Here is an 18151-nt window from a genome sequence, read left to right as displayed (position 1 = left end):
GATGTTTTCAGTTGTTGCCCAGTAGTGTTTAGACTAGGTCAAGGATTTCTCAGCTTCTCATGCCCAGCCAGCAAGAAGGCTGGAGGGGCACGAGAAGTTGGGAGGGGACGCGGCCAGGACAGCTGACCCAAACTAGCCAAAGGGGTATTCCATACCATGTGATGTCATGTCTAGTATATAAACTGCAGGGAGTGGGGCTGGGGGTAATCGCCGCTTGGGAACTAACTGGGCATCGGTTGGCGGGTGGTGAGCAATTGCATTGTGCATCACTTGCATATTCCAATCCTTTTATTATTGTCATTTTCTTATTGTTATCATTATTCATTTCTTCTTTTCTGTTCTATTAAACTGTTCTTATCTCAATCCAGGAGTTTTACTTCTTTTTTCCCCGATTCTCTCCCCCATCCCACTGGGTAGGGGGGAAGTGACTGAGCAGCTGCGTGGTGCTTAGTTGCTGGCTGAGGTTAAACCATGAGAACATGCAAATTGGGGGATGAGAGGCTGGAGAGCAGCCCCACAGAAAGAGGTCTGGGGGTTTGGGTTGATGGCAAGTTAAATAGGAGTCAACAGTGTGCCCTGGCAGCCAAAAGGGCCAACCATGTCATGGGGTGCATCAAGCACAGCGTAGCTAGCTGGTCGAGGGAGGTGATTGTCCCACTCTACATAGCACTGGTGCAGCCGCACCTTGCGTACTGTGTGCAGTTTTGGGCGCCTCACTCCAAGAAGGACATCAAACTATTAGAGGGTGTCCAGAGGAGGGGGACCGAGATGGTGAAAGGCCTCAAGGGCAAGACTTCTGAGGAGCGGCTGAGGTTACTTGGTTTGTTCAGCTTGGAGAAGAGAAGGCTGAGGGGCGACCTCATCGCAGTCGACAACTTCCTCAAGGGGGACAGCAGAGGGGGAACTGCTGATCTCCTCTGTCTGGTGACCAGTGATGGGACACAAAGAAATCGACTGAAGCTGTGTCAGGGGAAGTTCAGACTGGACATAGGAAAATGTTTTTCACTGAGAGAGTGGTCGGTTAATAGAACGGGCTCCCAGGGTAGTGGTCACGGCACTAAGCCTGTCAGACTTCAAGGAGCATCTGGATGATGCTGTTAGTCATATGGTTTAGTTTCAGGTCATCCTGCGAGGAGCAGGAAGTTGGACTTAATGATCCTTGTGGGTCCCTTCCAACTTGAGATATTCTGTGATTCTATGCTCCAGTCGTGGAAGATAATGGGGCTCCAAGGGCTGATTCAGGTCCGCCTCTGCAGGGCTTTTGGCACCCTTTCCACGCTGGAGCCACCTCCTACCCGCCTTGGCGCTGGCTACACACACCCTGCCACTGTCTGCCTTCCTGGTGCTCCTGCCAGGATGTGCACTTTGCTTGCTCCGTGCCTCCGCCTGCTCCTGGCCCTTGGCCCGTGCTGCTGGATCAGGGACCTGCACGGGGATGGAGGGAGAATGGTAGACTGGGAGGTGAGGATGGGGCACTGGGAAGATGGACGTGGAGCTGTGTGTGATGTCTGGGAGGTGGAGCCATGTTCGGTGCCCCAGTGCTGCTCCCTGCCCGAAACCGCATCCCAACGAAACTTCCTCCCAACGGCTGCTGTCGCAAGAGGGTTTCTGGGAATAGGCGAGTCTTGGTGTCATCCCCCTCTCGCCGCTCTGCATACCCAGCTTCTCCTTGGCTGGGCCCGGGTGGTCCCCCCATGGAGCCCTGCTGTGCCCGCGGTGCTGCCGGTCCTGCCCGAGAGCACCCTCAGCGATGGTGCTGCCCGCGGCGGCGCAGGCAGGAGGGCTTTGGCCCAGCCGGGTCCCTGCCTGCTGCAGGCAGCCCAAGAAAGAGCAGGAAGCGCCCGGGCGCTAACAGCGAGGCTGCGGGGGCTTCTTCGATCTTGATCTTGAGCTCACTTCCTTCCTGGTGGGGAGCGGGTGCCCGGGGGGAAGGGGCGTTGCTGAGCCACGGTTCATTCATCCGCAAGGCGGGAGGAGAACCTGCGTCACTGCCCGGCGGCTGCGCTCGCAGGATGCTGCGTTGCTGTTTCCATTGAGGTCATTTTGCCGAGCGGAGCGTTTCTGTCTCCCCGGCCCTTGTGTGTGCACCCACGGGGGAGGCGGGGGGGGGGGCGGCAGGCACCCAGCGCGGGGCCTGTAGTGCCCTGCCCGCTGCTCCTGCCTGCTCTGCTGCAAACGGCTGGAAGCCTGTTGCCTATGCATCCTCGGCAGCGGCGCTGGAGCAGAGCCTTGCCTGCGATGCCTGTTTGAATAGGTGCTCACGACACGCGAACGCTGGATTGCATCAGGAGCAGGTTTCTGGGCGGCTGGTCCCAGCCTGCGTGCTGGAGAGAAGGGTGCTGGCTTCTGGCTGCCGGCTCGACTGCCAAACAGTTCTCCTGAGACTGGTGCTTCCCATCACTTAGAGCTGCCTGTTGCTCCCGGAGTTGAGGAGACTGTAGCGGAGCAGCATGGGCGCTGGCCGGGGACTCACTCCCTGCGGAGCACACGGGGGTCGGGGCAGAGCCCCCCTCCACGCCTCGGGCTGAGCTCCGGCCGCGCTCCCTGTGGCAGGGCCGGCCTCCTCGCTGCGCCCCAGCCCTCGCCTCGCTCCCAGCCCCGGCAGGGAGCTCACATCGGGGCTCGGGGGACCCTCAGCCGCCCCCTCTGTGGCCTTTCCCGGGGGAGCACAGCTGAAGCCGCCGGCCGCACGTTCCCTTGCCTTGGGCTCGGGGTTGCCGCCCGCAGCAGCCGCACTCCCGGGGCCGAGACGTGCCTGGCCTCAGCCCCGCTGCCATTTATGACTCGAATTTATGGATTGGTTGTGTTTTGTTTTGGTTTTTTTTAAAATCTGTAACCTGGGGGGCGGCAGGGCGCGGCGAACCGGGCACGGGTGGGGCTGGGCGGAGACGGGCTTCCCCGCACCGGCCGCGGGGCTGGTCCCGCTCGCCCGTCGCTTCGCGTGGGGCGGGTCTGCGGGAGCGGGGGGGGGGGGGGCACCCGGGGCGTGCGAGGGCCGGTGCCTGTTTCCGGCGGGCGGAGCCGGTCCGCCCTTCAACCCCTCGGCGGCGGCGACAGCGGCGGCAGTCCCGGGACGAGCGGAGCGGAGCTGAACGGGACCGCACCGGAACGAGCCGAGCCGAGCCGAGCCGAGCCGCGCCGCGCCGCCGGTGAGTGGCCGCGGGCGCCGCCGCCGGGCCGGGCGGAGCCTGGCGCAACCGGTGCCGCGCTTGCATCAGCCGCCGAGCGCACGTGGGGCCGGTGCGGGCGGCGGCCGGGACCTGCCGCGGCTTCCCGTCCCGGTCCCGCCGTCCCCGGGGCAGCGCCGGGTTCCCCGGCGGTTCGGAGCGTGGCTGGCGGCTCCCGGGGGCCGGAGGTGCCCCGCGGGGGCTGGGGTGGGGGTCCCGAGCGGGGGCTGACGGCCCGCGGCTGCTGTCCCGAGCCGCGGCGGGCGGCGGGAGGCGGCGGGCAGCGGGAGCTGTCGCCCGACACGTCGCTTCTCCTCTCGTCTGCCCGCCCGTAGCTCGCTGCGCGCTCTCCATCTCGGGTGACAGCGTGGCTGTCTGCGAGGCACCTCGCCGGCGATGGGCTGAGCCTCCCCGGACCCGGCCGACCCGCCTGAGCGGCTCTCCCTAGGCCGGCTCCGACGGGTGCTGGTGAGGGTCTGGGCACTTCTCGTGTTCCTTTCCCCGGGCACGGCGAATCCCAGCGCAGCAGGGCCCGCGGGGGCTGGGAAGGGGGAGGCTGTCCCACATCTTCCTTCTCGGCGCGCTCGCGCTTTTTTGTCTGCGCTGCCCTGGGAATAAGGGCTGAGCGCGTTTCTGCTGCCAGCCCCGCGCTTGCAGTTTGCAGAGCTCGCGTCGGGTGTCAGAAATCCTTGGAGCAATTGAGTAGCGCTGGGGAAGGCAGACAGAGCTGTCCAGGCAGTGGCCGGGGAGGGTGCCAGTGCTGGGGCACTTGTTCCCTTGAAACCTGGCCCAGAGGCTGCCCTGGGCTGCGACAGCTCCGTGGGCCAAGGCCAAACATGGCATGTGCCAGCTCAGGAGGGGGTTTCTCCAGAAACAGGCTGGTTTGCTGGTTATGGGGAAGCAGCCGAGCTGATGGCTGCCACTGCAACCCTGGTTATCCCCCTTGGTGGAAAAGGGTCACAAAGTCATCCTCGTGTATACTTGCGCTGATCCATACAGCGTGGTGTCGGTGCTGCCCCAGGAGCCTGACTGGAGCATGTTTTGTTTCCCAATGAAGGGAGCAGCTGGTGGGGAGAAGGTGCTGGTGGGTGGGTGGTCCAGTGCTGGGCACGGGGTGCCAGCTGCGGCCATGGGCATTGAGAGCCGCTTTCCTTGCAGCTCCTCTCACCTTGTGCCGGCTGCCTGCTCCACAGGGTGCTCGTCTCCCAGAGCTTTTAGGGGATGGGTGGCAGCTGTGAGGAAGGGAAGTGGGTGTGTTGCACATTTAGGGCAACTGCAGCCTGCAGTTGCAGCGTGCGGGCTGCTCGGCAAGCACTGTCAGCATGCAAGGGATGTGCGCCGGGGGCCCGCGCTGTGTGTCTGGCCATGCATCCCTGCCGAGGGTGTAGTGCAGATGCTGGGAGCAAAGGAGGAATGGCTGTGTCCCAGTGAGTCAGCCCAGCCTGCCAAATCCTCATTTGGAGGAATGCTTTGTCTTCCTGCCATCGCTGCTGTGCACGCCCACACGCCTGGCTGGAGGGATGCGCCAGCAGTCAAGTTTGGGCTGAGGGATCTCCTGGCTGCCAAATCAGTGGGGAGTTGCTGGGAGACAGTGGGCAAGCTCTGGGACATGCCCGGGAGGCCCATGGTGGAGACCACACAGGGCTTGTGCAACGAGCCTATTTCCACCATGGACTTGCTGGGTTCATCCCTGGCTCACTCTCCTGGTGCAGGGGCTGTGCAGGTGGGGTATGCACAGCCCCACAGTGCCTTGGAGGGAGCCGCCATGGTCTCTGCCCCACCAGCATGGCAGGGGCTTGGTGCCAACGGGTTGGCCGGGAGCAGGCACAGCTCCTGTGGGCATCGCTGCCTGCCCTGCTTCCTGCATTGTGGGTCCTGCTGCCTGCAGGACACTGAGCTTCACACTCCTGCGGTCCCTTCTCTTGCAGGGGTTTTGAGCAGCTGAGCACCACCCACGAGAGGACAAGATGTTTGGAGGAAAAATGACCAGTGTTGGGAAGAAGCTGATCCGCCGGCGCGTGGTGGATCTGAGCTCCGAGGACACACGTTTTGCTCGCTGCCTCTCCACGCTGGATCTCATAGCCCTCGGGGTGGGCAGCACACTGGGGGCTGGTGTGTATGTGCTGGCTGGGGAGGTGGCCAAGGAGATGGCTGGTCCCTCCATCGTCCTCTGCTTCCTTGTGGCTGCTCTCTCATCGGTACTGGCTGGACTTTGCTATGCAGAGTTTGGGGCCCGTGTCCCCAAGACTGGCTCTGCCTACCTCTACAGCTATGTCACCGTTGGTGAGATCTGGGCTTTCACAACTGGCTGGAACCTCATCCTCTCCTATGTGATAGGTAAGGGGCCGGGCAGGATGCTGGCACATGTGCCCAGGCTCCTTCCAGCACGGCACTGGCAGAATGGGGGGCTTGTGGGGGCAGTGTGTGGTGCTGTGGGAGCAAGGTGTGGGGTGGAATCAGCAGGGAGGTGGGTGCTGGGGTGGGGGTGGCCAGTGCCTCTCTGCCCTGGGCTTGGACTAATGCACAGATTTGCCATCGACCAGGCACAGCCAGTGTGGCTCGAGCCTGGAGCGCAGCATTTGACAACATCATTGGCAACCACATCTCCACCTTCTTCATGAACAAGACCACACTGCATCTGCCAGGGGTGCTGGCTGAGCGCCCGGACTTCTTCGCCCTGATCCTGATTGGGCTGCTCACTGGTGAGTGTGTAGGAGTGGCTCCGTGGCTCTGTGGGTGGTGGCATGGGAGCCCGGTGGGTCTCCACTCACTCCTTTCGTCCCTGCAGCGCTGCTGGCCTTTGGCGTCAGCGAATCTGCCCTCGTGAACAAAATCTTCACGGCGGTGAACCTGGTGGTGCTGGGCTTTGTCATCATCGCCGGCTTCGTGAAAGGAGACATCAAGAACTGGCAGCTCTCAGAGGAGGACTACATCAACCACTCATACCCACTGGATGATATCAGGTGAGGAGAGCAACCATGCCATGCCAGGGTCTGGCACAGGGCTGGCACTGGCCTTGCTGTCCATGCAGCCTGTGGCAGCTGCTCTCCTCCCTCCTTTCCAGCAAAAAAGCCTTCGGCTCCGGCGGGTTTGTCCCCTTTGGACTGGAAGGGATCCTGACTGGTGCTGCCACCTGTTTCTATGCCTTCGTGGGCTTTGACTGCATTGCCACCACAGGTACCACCTTGGGCAAGGGTGGCATGGGCATTTCCCCAGCACAACTGGTGGCTGGCTGGGACCCACTGGGGAGGATGCTCCATGGCGTGGGAAACAGCCCATCCCTCCACTCCTGGGAGGTTTCCCCACGGTGGCTCTGTCCCCAGCTGGGTCAGCACAAAAGGGCTCATAGCCTGCCCTGACCTAGGAAAAGGGGCTCCCCGCAACGAGCGGTGGGAGCGGGGCTGCACCCTGCCTGCACAGGCAGCTTCCAGGACAGCAGGGAGCCTTTCCGCTGCCAAGTTGAGGCTGCAACAGCGCTGGGAATTGCTAATGCCTCCTGGTTATTTCCCAGCCTCAAGCAACAGTTTTTCTAAATGACTGAGTTCGTGCAGAACTGCCGCTCTCTGGAGCACAGGGAGCTCTCAATTTCCTCTCATTCCCCCAGGAATCTACTTAGTGGGTGGCTGGTACAGGCTGTTCTGCCTGACCTCCCTGCCTGTGCTTCCCCCCCACCAGGGACTGCCCGGCAGCCACCTCCTTCCCTCCTACTCTGGCTGCCGAGCCCCTTGCCGGGGAGTGTGGTGCAGTGGGAGAGCACGCCTTTGCAAAGGCCAGGGGACAGAGAGCACGGTGGTTGCATCGCTGTGCCCACATGCGCGGAAGATCCACATTCAGCGGGCTCTGCGGGGAGCGGGAGCTGCTGGTGGGGGCAGAGGGCTGGCATGGCCAGAGAGGCTGTGAGCCCAGCTGCCAGGCAGCTGCATGCCTGGAAGCTGGGGCTGCAGCCACGCGCTTCTGCTCTCGGCAGTGCCGAAGACTCTGCCAGTGCAGCAGCACGGCTGGGGACCCTTCCTCTCCAACAGCCCCTGCCTGCTGCTGCCCAGCCCCACACTGCCGTGGAAAGTCCCTGCTGTGGCTCATCCTCTGGGGCCAGCTGCCCTGTGCCACAGCACACCATGGAGCAGGGACGGATGCTGCCTTTTGTCTCTGCACAGGGGAGGAAGCCAGGAACCCACAGCGCTCAATCCCTATTGGCATCATTGTGTCCCTCCTCATCTGCTTCGTGGCTTATTTCGGGGTCTCTGCGGCCCTGACCCTCATGGTGCCCTACTTCCTCCTGAACAAGGAGAGCCCCCTGCCTGAGGCTTTCAAGGCAGTGGGCTGGGAGCCCGCCCGCTACGCTGTTGCCGTCGGCTCGCTCTGTGCCCTCTCCACCAGGTAGGACTGGCTCCATCCCTGGCACTGCCTGGCATGGCACGGGGACCAGCAGCATGCGTCCTGGCTGGGCTGGGGGTTTGCCCCATCTGGCTGCTGTCCTGCTCCTGGCACAGAGCTGGTCCCCCTCCTGTCTGGGTGGCAGGCTTACCGGGCAGGCCCTGAGCCATCTCTCCCGCAACAGCTTGCTGGGCTCCATGTTCCCCATGCCCCGTGTGATCTATGCCATGGCGGAGGACGGGCTGCTCTTCAAGTTCCTCTCCAGCATCAACAACCGCACGAAGACCCCTCTGTCAGCAACCATCACCTCAGGGCTCCTTGCAGGTAAGGCTCCCGGCCGCCGCCTCACGCTTGGCCCTGTGGCAGTCTGGAGCCGTGCTTATGCTGCATGTCCTCGTTGCAGCGGTGATGGCCTTCCTGCTTGACCTGAAGGACCTGGTGGACCTCATGTCGATCGGCACGCTGCTGGCCTACTCCCTGGTGGCGGTGTGCGTGCTCATCCTCCGGTGGGTGCTTCCTCTCATGTGGCAGTGCCCGGGGTTGATCTGCCTTGCACTGAGCCTGGGGCTTGTGGCCACAGCTTTTTCCCAGGGGGCACAGCCTGGGGAAGCATCAAGCCCCCAAGGTGGAGGCTGCTCACAAGGGCCTGCACAGTGTCTCTGGGCACATCTGTGGGGTGGCCGTCACGGGGCTGCTGCCAGAGCAGCTTGTGGGGCTGGAGGAGCAGGAGGGATATGAGGGTGCTGCCCACTGTCCCCCTGGGCTGGGAAGTTCCTCGGGCTCTGCTGTAGCTTGTCCTGTCTGCTCAGGTACCAGTCCGGGCAGCTGAACTCCCCAAAGGCCATGGAGATGCTAGAGCTGAACGGGAATGAGGAGGAGAGGGTGATCATGAACCCTGCTGTCACCACTGCCAGTACCCAGCAGAAAGAGACACTGTCCCTGGCAACACTCTTCAACCCGCCTGAGGACACCCCCACCATGCTCTCGGGGCGTATTGTCTATGTCTGTGTCTCGGTCATCGGTGAGTGAGTGGGAGCAGGCAGCCGATGTCCCCTCCTGCCAGAGGCCAGAGCATTTTGGCATGTCTCTGCAGAGCTGGGAGGGGATGGTGGACACACCGGGCAGAGGAGAGGGGCCAGGTAGCACAGGCTGCCAGCTGCTGTTGGCAGTGCCAGTGGGTGCTGGACCTGCTCTGCCCTGAGCAGGGTGCCAAGTGCAGGGCACAGTTGGGGTTTGGGGCACACGGCGGCTGATGGAGGATGTGGGCACTAAGCCAGCCATGTGGTCATGGGTGGTCACGAGAGCTCCCTGTGATGAGCCTGGCCCAGGCTGGCCACCCAGTGAGAGTGGTCTTCAGCTCCCCGAGAGTGCTCGGGTTTGGCCAGCAAGGTTTGATCCGTCCATCAATGGCTTCATTGTGCAGCCAGAATGGGGCGGCTCAGCCAGCTCTGGGTAAGCATCAGAGCTGGGTTCGAGCCTAGCTGAGTGCAGGCTTCCCGCTTCTTGACAGGCTGGCAAGTTCCCCCAGCAAAGCACTTTCCTGAGGCTTCGGGGGGGGTGTTGGAGACAGCACGTTCTAGACCCATAACTGACCAAGAGGACTGGGTGCCTCAGCCCAGCTGTTGGTGAGGCTCGGTGTCCCAGGGGGGCCACATCCCTGATTGCCCCCTCTCTTGCAGCCACACTGATCACGGTCATCTGCGTGGTCCTCACCCTCAAGGTGACCGCGCTGAAAGACGCCAGCGTGGGCTGGATTGTGGCCCTGGTGCTGCTCCTCATGGCTCTGCTCATTCCCACCATCATCGTTTGGAGGCAGCCACAGAGCAACGCGCGGTTGAACTTCAAAGTGAGTGCAGCCCCCAGCAGCTTGGCGTCTGCATCCCTGCGGACCCCCAGCAGGGTCTGGGCGATTGCAGGGTCTGCCAGGGCTTGCTTCTGGGCAGTCACTGTCCAGGAAAGCCCAGGGCCCTGAGACGCAGCTCTCCAAAGTGCAGTCCCCAGCGTGGCAGTGCCCAGGTGCTCTCTAGGCTGTGGTGGGGTGGGATCCCTCTGTGGCCAGGAGCATCCTCGAGCCTGGCCGGGTCTCTTAAGGCACAGCTGACATGGCTCCTCGTGTCCCTTGCAGGTACCTTTCCTCCCACTCCTGCCGATCTTCAGCATCTTTGTTAACATCCTGCTGATGGTACAGCTGAGTGCCGGCACCTGGGTGCGGTTTGCCATCTGGATGGCTGTGGGTAGGTGTCCTGTGGAGGTAAGCACGGTGCCCGCTGTTATGCTGGCAGCCCACCGCTGTGCATTTCATTGCGGAAACTGTCCTGCAGGTTTTATGATTTACTTCGGCTACGGGATTCGGAACAGCGTGGAAGGGAAAAATGCAGAAGAACCCTGTGCCACAGTAGAAAAGCCTCTGCACCACCCTGGACTGGACCTTGGCCCCGGGGCTGCTGCGGTCTGAGGTACCAGGCATTGGCACTCCGTGGATCTCTGCTAGTATTCCCACTCGGGAACAAGATCATGATCCGCACGGTACATCCATCCCCTCTCCTGCAGGGAGTGAGTCCCAAAGTCAGGACCACAGAACTGGGTCGTGTGCTGCCCTTTCCCCTTGCAGAGCAAAGGTCACGGAGATGAGTCCCCGGGCCAGGTGGGAGCGCCGGTGGCCCGGGGCTGGTCTCTGCCATCCCCCCCAACCCTGCTGAGGGGCAGTGACACTGGTATGGCCCTCCTGCTGTAAGCTGCTGTCAGAAATGCTGCTTTCCCTGCACATGGGAGGCCCCATGTGATGGCACAGCTGTATTCGTTCTCTCTGTCCATGTGGCTGTGGTCACCACCTCCTCTCTGTGCTTTCCAAGCGCCAGGCGTGTACATGGCAGCCATGCAATGAGGCTTGGGGTGGTTTGTTCTGGTATTGCCAGCAGTCTGGTGCTGCCCTGGCCATGCTGCTTGGTACGAGCATCTAGCTCGGGTGTCTGTGAAGATGTCCACAGTGTAGCCGTAGCAGTGTCCAACCTCATATGCCTTTGTATAATTGGTGTTTTAATGTCGACTTTTATACCTATTAAACTAAATGTTTTTTAAGTGCTTGGGTCTGTTGGTCCTGCTACATCTTATGTTAATGCCCTGTGGTCACGGATCCCCAGGCAGGACCCCACGTGCTACTGGGCCGAGTGCCAGGCTGGTGCCAGCACAGAGCAGGGCTTGGCCACAGCTAGCTGTGGTGGGTGACCTCCCTGTCTGAAACCTGCCGACGAGCCACCAGCCCTTGCACTGTCCCCTGGGACAGTGAGCCAGGAACCGTGGAGCAGTGCTCCAGGCCAACTCAACCCAGCGCTGCTGGTACCTGTGGGCGGGACACCAGCCTGCTGTGGCCCCACCCTGCAGTCCCTGTGCTCTGTGGGAGCGTGTCACCAGGTCCCAGGGCAGCAGCTGCAGTGAAGACCTTGGAAATATCTCCTGGAGGCTCCAGCAATGGCCTGCAGAGGAAGTGTGGCCAGGAGCTGGGCTGCATCCCTGTGAGAACATGATTTCCCAGATTCTGGTCTGGTCTAAATCAGCCCTGACAGATTATTTTGCAAAATAAACTAATTTAGGGCAGATGGATCTTGCACGGTTTTGGCATCTCCCTGTTTACTGGCAGTGGAGCAGGGTCACTGCATGGTCGGTGGTGAGGGCCCCACACCATCAGCTCTGCTTGGCCCCTGGGCTGGAGCTGTGAGCCCTGCCCCAGGGCTGTGCCTGGAGTAAAAGGGGCTGCAGCACCTGCTCTGGCCCCATGCTGGGCACTGCCTGCCCCACTGCCCCAGGGTGGGGCACTGGGGTGCCCTGCTGGGAGCCTCAGGCTCCAGCCCTCAGGCACAGCTGACTCCCGGCACTGGGTCTTCGCAGGTCCTTCCAGCTCTCCTGGTCATGCTGGTGCCTCAGTGTGCTGTGCTGGGTCCCACCATCCCGCCTGGTGGGTATCTTCTGGCCAGGAGCAGCACGTGGGGCCCTGCTGAGCCCTGAGCCTGCAGTTCCCCCGGCACCTATACACCCAGGTTTAGGTGCTGTAGTGGGCAATGGGCCCATGATATGACTGCAGCCCTCACCCCCTGGCTCAGCACTGCTGCACCCCCCCCATGCCTTTGTGCCCATGTCCCCATGCATGCACCCATGGGCATGTCCATGCCTGGCTCCAGGCCATCCCACTGAGCACGAGCATCTCATCCTGGGCACCCATTGGGACTGGCAAAGCTCTGGACATGGAGCAGGGTGCTGGAAGCCCTGGGCAGCTCCCACCATGGCAGCCCAGCAGGGAAGCAGCTGTCGGGCAGCCACCAGTCTGTGCTGGTGCGGTGCAGTGGGTCAGTGCCATCTCACTATGGGCGCAGGTGCTGGCAGTAGCGCACCAGCCCTGTCGAGCCCTAGGCCCCATGCTGGACACCCTGCCCCTGGCTGCCTGGAGGGACCCTGCCTCTCTCTGCCCGCGACCTCCTTCCACCTCATCCGGGCTGGCAGAGCTGCCAGGGATGGCACCACATCCTTTGCTGGGCAGTGCCTCTGTCTTTCCCAGGCCCCGCTGGCATTACTGTACATCTCGGTGCATCAACTGTGAATAACACCCAGCCAGAGCCCTAGCATGTTTTCGGCACAGGCTGCTCCCACTGCTTTAACTGCTGCTCCGCCAGCCTGTGTGTGGCCTGCTGAGATGCTCTGATTGCAACCCAGGGCTCCATTGTGCAGAGAGGGGCCGGGAGGGAAGCATGTTCCTGGGTGAAGGCTGTCAGGTGTTGGGGGGTCAGGGTGGGCCAGTCTGGAAGGGGCCATTTTCTGCTTTGGGAAAACACAACAAAAGGCAGAGCCTGGCTTTGCTGCTGAGAGGCCCAGTCCCCAGCCCTGCACACAGCTGCCTGTGGTTTGTGTCGACAGCCGGGGAGTTTCCACCCAGGTTGGCAGCAAAGGCTGTGTTCCTGCCTGCCGCCCAGTCGTGGGCCTCCCCAGGGCAGCTCCAGCCCCAGCAGAGCGGCTGGCAGAGCCCTGGAAGGAACCAAACAAGCCTGAAGCTGCCCCCCTGCCTGTCCCTCTGCCGCTGCATGGGTGCTGGGCAGACCGGGCACAAGTGTGGGCAGGAGCATGGGTAGGGGAGGCAGGGCTGGCTCCTGTTTCAGTGCTGTCTTGCTGGTTGTAGTGCCGTGCTGGGGGTGGCACTCAGGCAGGCCCCCCCCCCGCCCCGGGAGCTACAGCCGGGGATTGGTTTGTGATCTCCCTGTTGCCGTCCCCCCTGGAATTAAAGGGGAGCTGGAGGGTTGTGGCCCTGGCTGTGTTTGGCCCAAGCCATGCTGAGGGGTCAGGCAGTTGGGGCAGCATTGCAGCGGAGGCCTGGCTGCGGCCACTGGCTGACAGCAACCTGCTCTGGCAGTGGGCCATGCTGGGGATGCAGCACTGGTGGGTCAGGGTGCAGGGGGTGCAGAGAGCTGGTGGCTCTCAGCCTCCCTCCCCACCTGGCTCCACCCCATCCCCTGCGGCTTTCATAACCGCACACGCTGCCATGTGTCTGGTGCAGACCCAGGCTGCCTGTGGGGGACATGGGGCTTTCCCAGCAGAAGCATTGGAGGAGCTCTCTCTTGCACACCAGCTGCTTGCCAAGGAAGAGCCTGTGTGGGTATGCAGGCTTGGGGCAGGATGGAGACGGATGGTTGTGCTGCTGAGCCATTGGAACCTGCCTGCTGCACTGCTCCCCTGCCAGAACAGGGGTGGGCCTGGCACCTGGAGATGTAGCAGCTGATTAAATTTTAAATTATGTACAATGATCCATTTGGGAGTTAAAATAGGCTGGCTGGTCCACACTGCTCTGTGACACCAAGTACTTCAACCTGAGGAGTTAATGAGCCACCTTCTTCCCTGTAGGACCAGCGAGCAGGTACCGTCAGATCCTCCTCCCTGCAGGTGACTGGCTGGAGGAGTGGAGCTGCAGCAGCTGCCGGGTGGGATGCATCCCTCCGCGGGACGCGAAGCCCTGGAATCCACCCTCCGGCAGACAGGATTACTGGCATGACAGAGCAAACTCCTCAGCTCGTGATATTTCTGCAGTGGCGCTGGGTTGTGCTGCAGGGCCTCACCATCCAGGAGATCAAAGCTGGTGCCAGGTGAGATTCCTATCACTCCTTACTCACCCGGCTCCAGGCAGGTCCCAACCCTTCTGCTTTCTGTGGTAACAGTTTAAGTATGCACGACCCAGTAGCTGGCACGAGGCTGCATGGATCCGATAATCCTCCCAGCCCCAAGCCGTGGCAGGTGGCCGGCTCTCTAATCGTGCAGGCTTAATGCTCTCCTTGCTTTGCCTTTGCAGGTTTGGCACAATGATTTGCTGCCAGGTGGTTGCTCTTCTCTTGCTCTTCTTTCTTCCCTGTGCTGCTGCTGGTGACCTGGTTCCCGCTCTTGTTCCCCAGTCCACACTCCAACTAGCCAAAGGTTCTTGTCACAGCCTGTCCCGGAGCTGACAACATGCTGTGACAACGCCCATGCCCAGCGGGAGGCTGCCCTGGTCCTTCAGGACTTCCAGGAGTACCTCTCTTACGAGACAGTGTATCCCAACCGCACCTGCACTCCCACCACAGTGGAAAGTGAGCCCCCATGCAAGTGGCACGGAGAGGAGACGGTGGAGGCAGCATGTGCAACTCAAGTGGGAGATTTATGGCACAGACAGGTGGTTTTCCATCAGTGGGAACCACTTCCTGATGAACTACCCCTTCTCTGTCACCGTCAAGATCTCCATGGGCTGCATGGGCGTGCTCACGTCTGAGTGGCATGTCCTCACTGCCACCTACTGCATTCACGACAGCAAAGGCTAATGTGAACGGGGCCAAGAAGATCAAGGTGGGTTTCCTGACACCGGTGCAGGGTGCTGGCAACAAAACGGGGATGGGGAGGCTGGCGATGTGCTGGACTTGGGTGCAGCGCACGCAGATGCCCATGGGCTGGATCCGGGGTCCCAACTCAGTCAGCACGAACTACAACTATGCCCTTTGGGAGCTGTGCAGGCCACGCCAGTGCCTGCACACGAAGCTGATGGCAGCTCCGGCAGCAGAGGAGATGGCTGGGAAGAAGATTCATTTTTCGGGGTTTGACAGCGACCAGCCAGGCGAGCTGGTCTACTGCTTCTGTGGGGTGGAGGACAAGATGGTCTGCCTCATCTGCCAGCACTGCGATGCCAGCCTGGTGCATCCAGCTCTGGGGCGTATGGCAAAGTGTGGGACCCCATATGACATGAATGGGAGAGGAAGGTGATCAGGGTCTTCTCAGGCCACCAGTGGCTGGAATTGGCTGGGGAGCACCATGACTAATATTGCCATTCGCCTGACCACTCTAAAGTTTGCTCAGATTTGTTACTGGGTCAAAGGGGACTCTAAAAGCTGTCACACTGAATGAGAACCGCACCCTGCCTCTTCTCCTCCCCAGTGCAGATGGCTTTGAGTGTGGTGTACCTGAGCAAGAGTGTGGCCAAGAAGCATGAAGATGAGCAGTGTTTCCTGGCAAAACTGCTCCACTTTGTTCTCTCTCGTGGAGGTCGAGGGTCTCCACAGATCATAAGGGATCCAGCAGAAACTCACTGGAGTCCAAGTCCTGATTCCCCAGGAAGTCTGAAGTGTGGTTTAAGCTCCTTTGGTTGGTGCTGGCATGAACTCAGCATCAGCGTTCTTTACAGAAAGAGCTTGGCCGTCAGCCAGGCAAAGTGGCCTCTGCTTCCAGCACGTTAACTGCTCATGACTTGGAGAGGCAGCCGCATGCTTGCTACTAAGCTGTACCTGGTTTCTCTTGGGTCTCATCAGGTCTGTCAGTCTGTTGGCTGCACTGCCCAGGTTGGCACTGCCCCAGCAATATGAGGACAAAGGGTTTTCTCTCCTAATAGGACCATTGTGTGCTCATGAAAGGTGTCTGAAAGGCAGCCCTGGAGCCTGAGTCTTCTGGGCACACAGTGTGCCACAGCCAGGAGCTCGGCCAGGGCAGGAGGGGCTGCTCCAGGACTCTGGCAGCCACCGTGCTTGGGAATGCTCTTGGCAAGGACATCTCTTCTGATTGATGCAGCATGGTGCCATGTGGGTACCTACACGTGGCAGCAGGGGCCAAGAGCTGGGACCACCTACTGATTTGTAAACTTTCTCGTGTCTCTTTGGTTCTGTCTGGGATTACAGTAGAAGGAAGGGATCCTGACATTTACTGCAGCTGTATTATTTGAGGTGGATTATTTTAAGCAAATACATGTATTTGAATAAAAGCATAAATCTCTTTGCAAAGGTTATGTTGGAAGAGGAACAGTGCATAGATTGCTAGCCCTGGTTTGGGACTTGCTGGAGACACTTCCTCCAGACTGAAGTAAGTGGGACAGGGAGATCTGTGTAGAGCTGAAATCACAGTATCTTGCAAAAATAGGGACTGATGCCTGCTGCAGTCAAAAAACAGCCCAGGCACCTGACTGAACACATTTCTGCATGTTCTGTCGCATAGGACTGATGTGCCCAACATGCCACATCAGGCTTTTCCATGAGCAAACTGAAAGCTTGTCTTATGTTTCCCTACCTCATACACAACAAATTCCTTTGCTAATCCTAGAGTTTCATGGCTGATACCTCTCCCCATCTTCCTTAAGTTTTCCCATTTCCCTGCTGTGTTTGCCCAGGCAATTATTCCCTCTGTAATTCACATTCTCCACAAGGGACCTCATGCTGATGCTGCTTTGACAGGCTGGACAGATGGCTGCTTGTATTTTTCACTCTTAAGTCAATGTCCTGCTCCTTTTCACTGCATCTCAGGGGCAGCCTGCATCACAGGTTTCTCAATGCTGTCATTGCTTAAACCTGCTGAAGACTAAACATGCAGTTCCTTCAAGACCCGTGACAGTTGTACAGGCAGAGCAACCTGGCTTGAAAAACAAACGGGTAGGTGACATTTCAACAAACTAAATGTAACAAACCCTCCAGCTCAGTTATCAAGACTTCGGGGTAATGTCAGTGTTAAACTAATTTAAGTCATATGCCTGGTCTGCAGATGGGTGTGCAACAGTTTCTATTATCTTGGATGAGATAATGCATGAAAAATCATGATTACACATTACTGGGCAGGGAGCAGCTGCTATTATTCACATAATACAAACCCAATTTACAGACAGAATTCAACTTGTTCAATGGAATTACCTGCCCTAGCTGAGAGGTTCTTGGGGACAGATCAGAAAGGGTTCTCATCTCTTGTTCGGACCCTAAGAACAGGTTAGAGAGCGTCAGCCATGCTCTTCTTAAAATGGGAAAAAAGCCTGTCATAAACACAGGGAAGGGAGTTCCTGGTTCCTTCCTCTCTGAAGTGCACCCTGGGCCTTTGTTTCACTTTATACACTCCTCTGATTGTGGAACAGGTGACAGGATAAGGGAAAGTTCTCCTAGAACCTGCTGATGTGAAAGAGAAGGACTTGTCTTATTCAGAGCAGCCATACACTTTATAAGCAACTTCCTTCTGACATCAGCCATCAGCTATTGCAAAACAGAAGAGGGAAAAGTCAGCACCAAGACAGAAGCCAAGAGAAATACGGTGAGATTCACACCCCCTTTTACTATCCATCATTGTGTTTGCAAGTACCAGCAGCTTTAAGACACCAACAGGATGTTCCTTCCCAGTTCGTGTCATAGAGCGAGTGGTTTTGATGCACAATCTGCAACATGTACAGGACTCACTGTTGTAGTGGGTTGACCTTGGCTGGATGCCAGGTGCCCACCAAGCTGCTTTATCACTCCCCTCCTCAGCAGGGCAGAGGGGAAGACATAAAAGAACTCATGGGTCAAGATAAAGGCAGTTTAATAAAGCAAAAGCAAGGCCACATGTGGAAGCAAAGGAAAACAAAAGATTTATTCTCTACTTCCCATCAGCAGGTGATGTCCAGCCACTTCCCAGGAAGTAGGGCTTCAGTAGGCATAGTGGTTTCTCCAGAAGACAAATGTTGTAATAACGAATACACACCCCCCCCCCCCCCCCTTCCATTCTCTTAGCTTTTATTGCTGAGAAGATGTCATATGGTATGGAAATTCCCTTTGGTCAGTTTGGGTCAGCTGTCCTGGCTCTGTCCCCTCCCAAGATCTTGCCCACCCTCAGCCTACTGGGTGAGGGGGGGAAATGTTGAAGAGACAGCCTATTCCATACCATTTGTGTCATGCTCAAGTCCCACATAATTTAATACATATATGTATATCTATCTTCTAACCTTCTCATTGGATTTAATTCTTATTACTGAAATCCCTTCTTACCAACACTTACAACTTATGCTACATACTTAAACCATCTTTATACCCAACATACAGATTTATACATTCTCATTAACTACTATCCCTTGTCCTTTAACAGATAGATATTATTCTCCCATTCCATGGGCTTCTTCCACTCCTCCAAATGTTCATAAGAACGGGCCTTGACTTGGGCCCCATCTGTCAAGATGGCTTCTTGGGACAGGAGAAGAAGTAGGTTTGATTGTTGGGCACCAACACTGGCTTGGTTTGGGTCATCATTGCACTCATCCGGTTCCTTGCAAAACTCACTCTTCATCCGTTCAGGTCATTCCTGCTACATCACTTCCTACAACATACAGCTCACAT

The 18151-nt window shown here is 58.9% G+C and overlaps 1 protein-coding gene and 1 pseudogene across 5 annotated transcripts; both read left to right on the top strand.

Moving 5' to 3' along the window:
* The first annotated feature begins 2974 nt into the window (after nucleotides 1-2974).
* Nucleotides 2975-13443, top strand: SLC7A3 (solute carrier family 7 member 3). Of its 5 annotated transcripts, none has more exons than XM_041119138.1 (13): nucleotides 2975-3149; nucleotides 5096-5504; nucleotides 5711-5869; nucleotides 5956-6130; nucleotides 6232-6344; nucleotides 7322-7544; nucleotides 7726-7865; nucleotides 7945-8047; nucleotides 8351-8562; nucleotides 9221-9387; nucleotides 9667-9775; nucleotides 9863-9997; nucleotides 13425-13443. In XM_041119138.1, the coding sequence occupies exons 2-12, from the start codon at nucleotides 5135-5137 to the stop codon at nucleotides 9994-9996; spliced, it is 1905 nt and encodes a 634-aa protein (XP_040975072.1). In that variant the 5' UTR covers nucleotides 2975-3149; nucleotides 5096-5134; the 3' UTR covers nucleotide 9997; nucleotides 13425-13443. The 5 variants fall into 5 exon arrangements, with proteins under 5 accessions (XP_040975072.1, XP_029853216.1, XP_029853213.1 ...); XM_029997356.2 differs by lacking the exon at nucleotides 13425-13443 and adding an exon at nucleotides 10092-10619; XM_029997353.2 differs by lacking the exon at nucleotides 13425-13443 and having other exon boundaries at nucleotides 2975-3130; nucleotides 5092-5504; nucleotides 9863-10619.
* A 102-nt stretch (nucleotides 13444-13545) lies between these two features.
* On the top strand, nucleotides 13546-15314 carry LOC115333729 (annotated as a pseudogene).
* Nucleotides 15315-18151: the final 2837 nt, after the last annotated feature.

Source organism: Aquila chrysaetos, chromosome 21 (genome assembly GCF_900496995.4).
Source record: "Aquila chrysaetos chrysaetos chromosome 21, bAquChr1.4, whole genome shotgun sequence".
NCBI lineage: Eukaryota > Metazoa > Chordata > Aves > Accipitriformes > Accipitridae > Aquila > Aquila chrysaetos.
This window is presented reverse-complemented; position numbering and strand designations above follow the sequence as displayed.

Coding starts and splice junctions, on each gene's coding strand:
- SLC7A3 (XM_041119138.1), top strand. CDS start 5,135: ATGTTTGGAGGAAAAATGACCAGTGTTGGGAAGAAGCTGATCCGCCGG. Junction 6,345..7,321: donor TGACTGCATTGCCACCACAG/GTACCACCTTGG, acceptor GTCTCTGCACAG/GGGAGGAAGCCAGGAACCCA. Junction 7,866..7,944: donor CACCTCAGGGCTCCTTGCAG/GTAAGGCTCCCG, acceptor TCCTCGTTGCAG/CGGTGATGGCCTTCCTGCTT.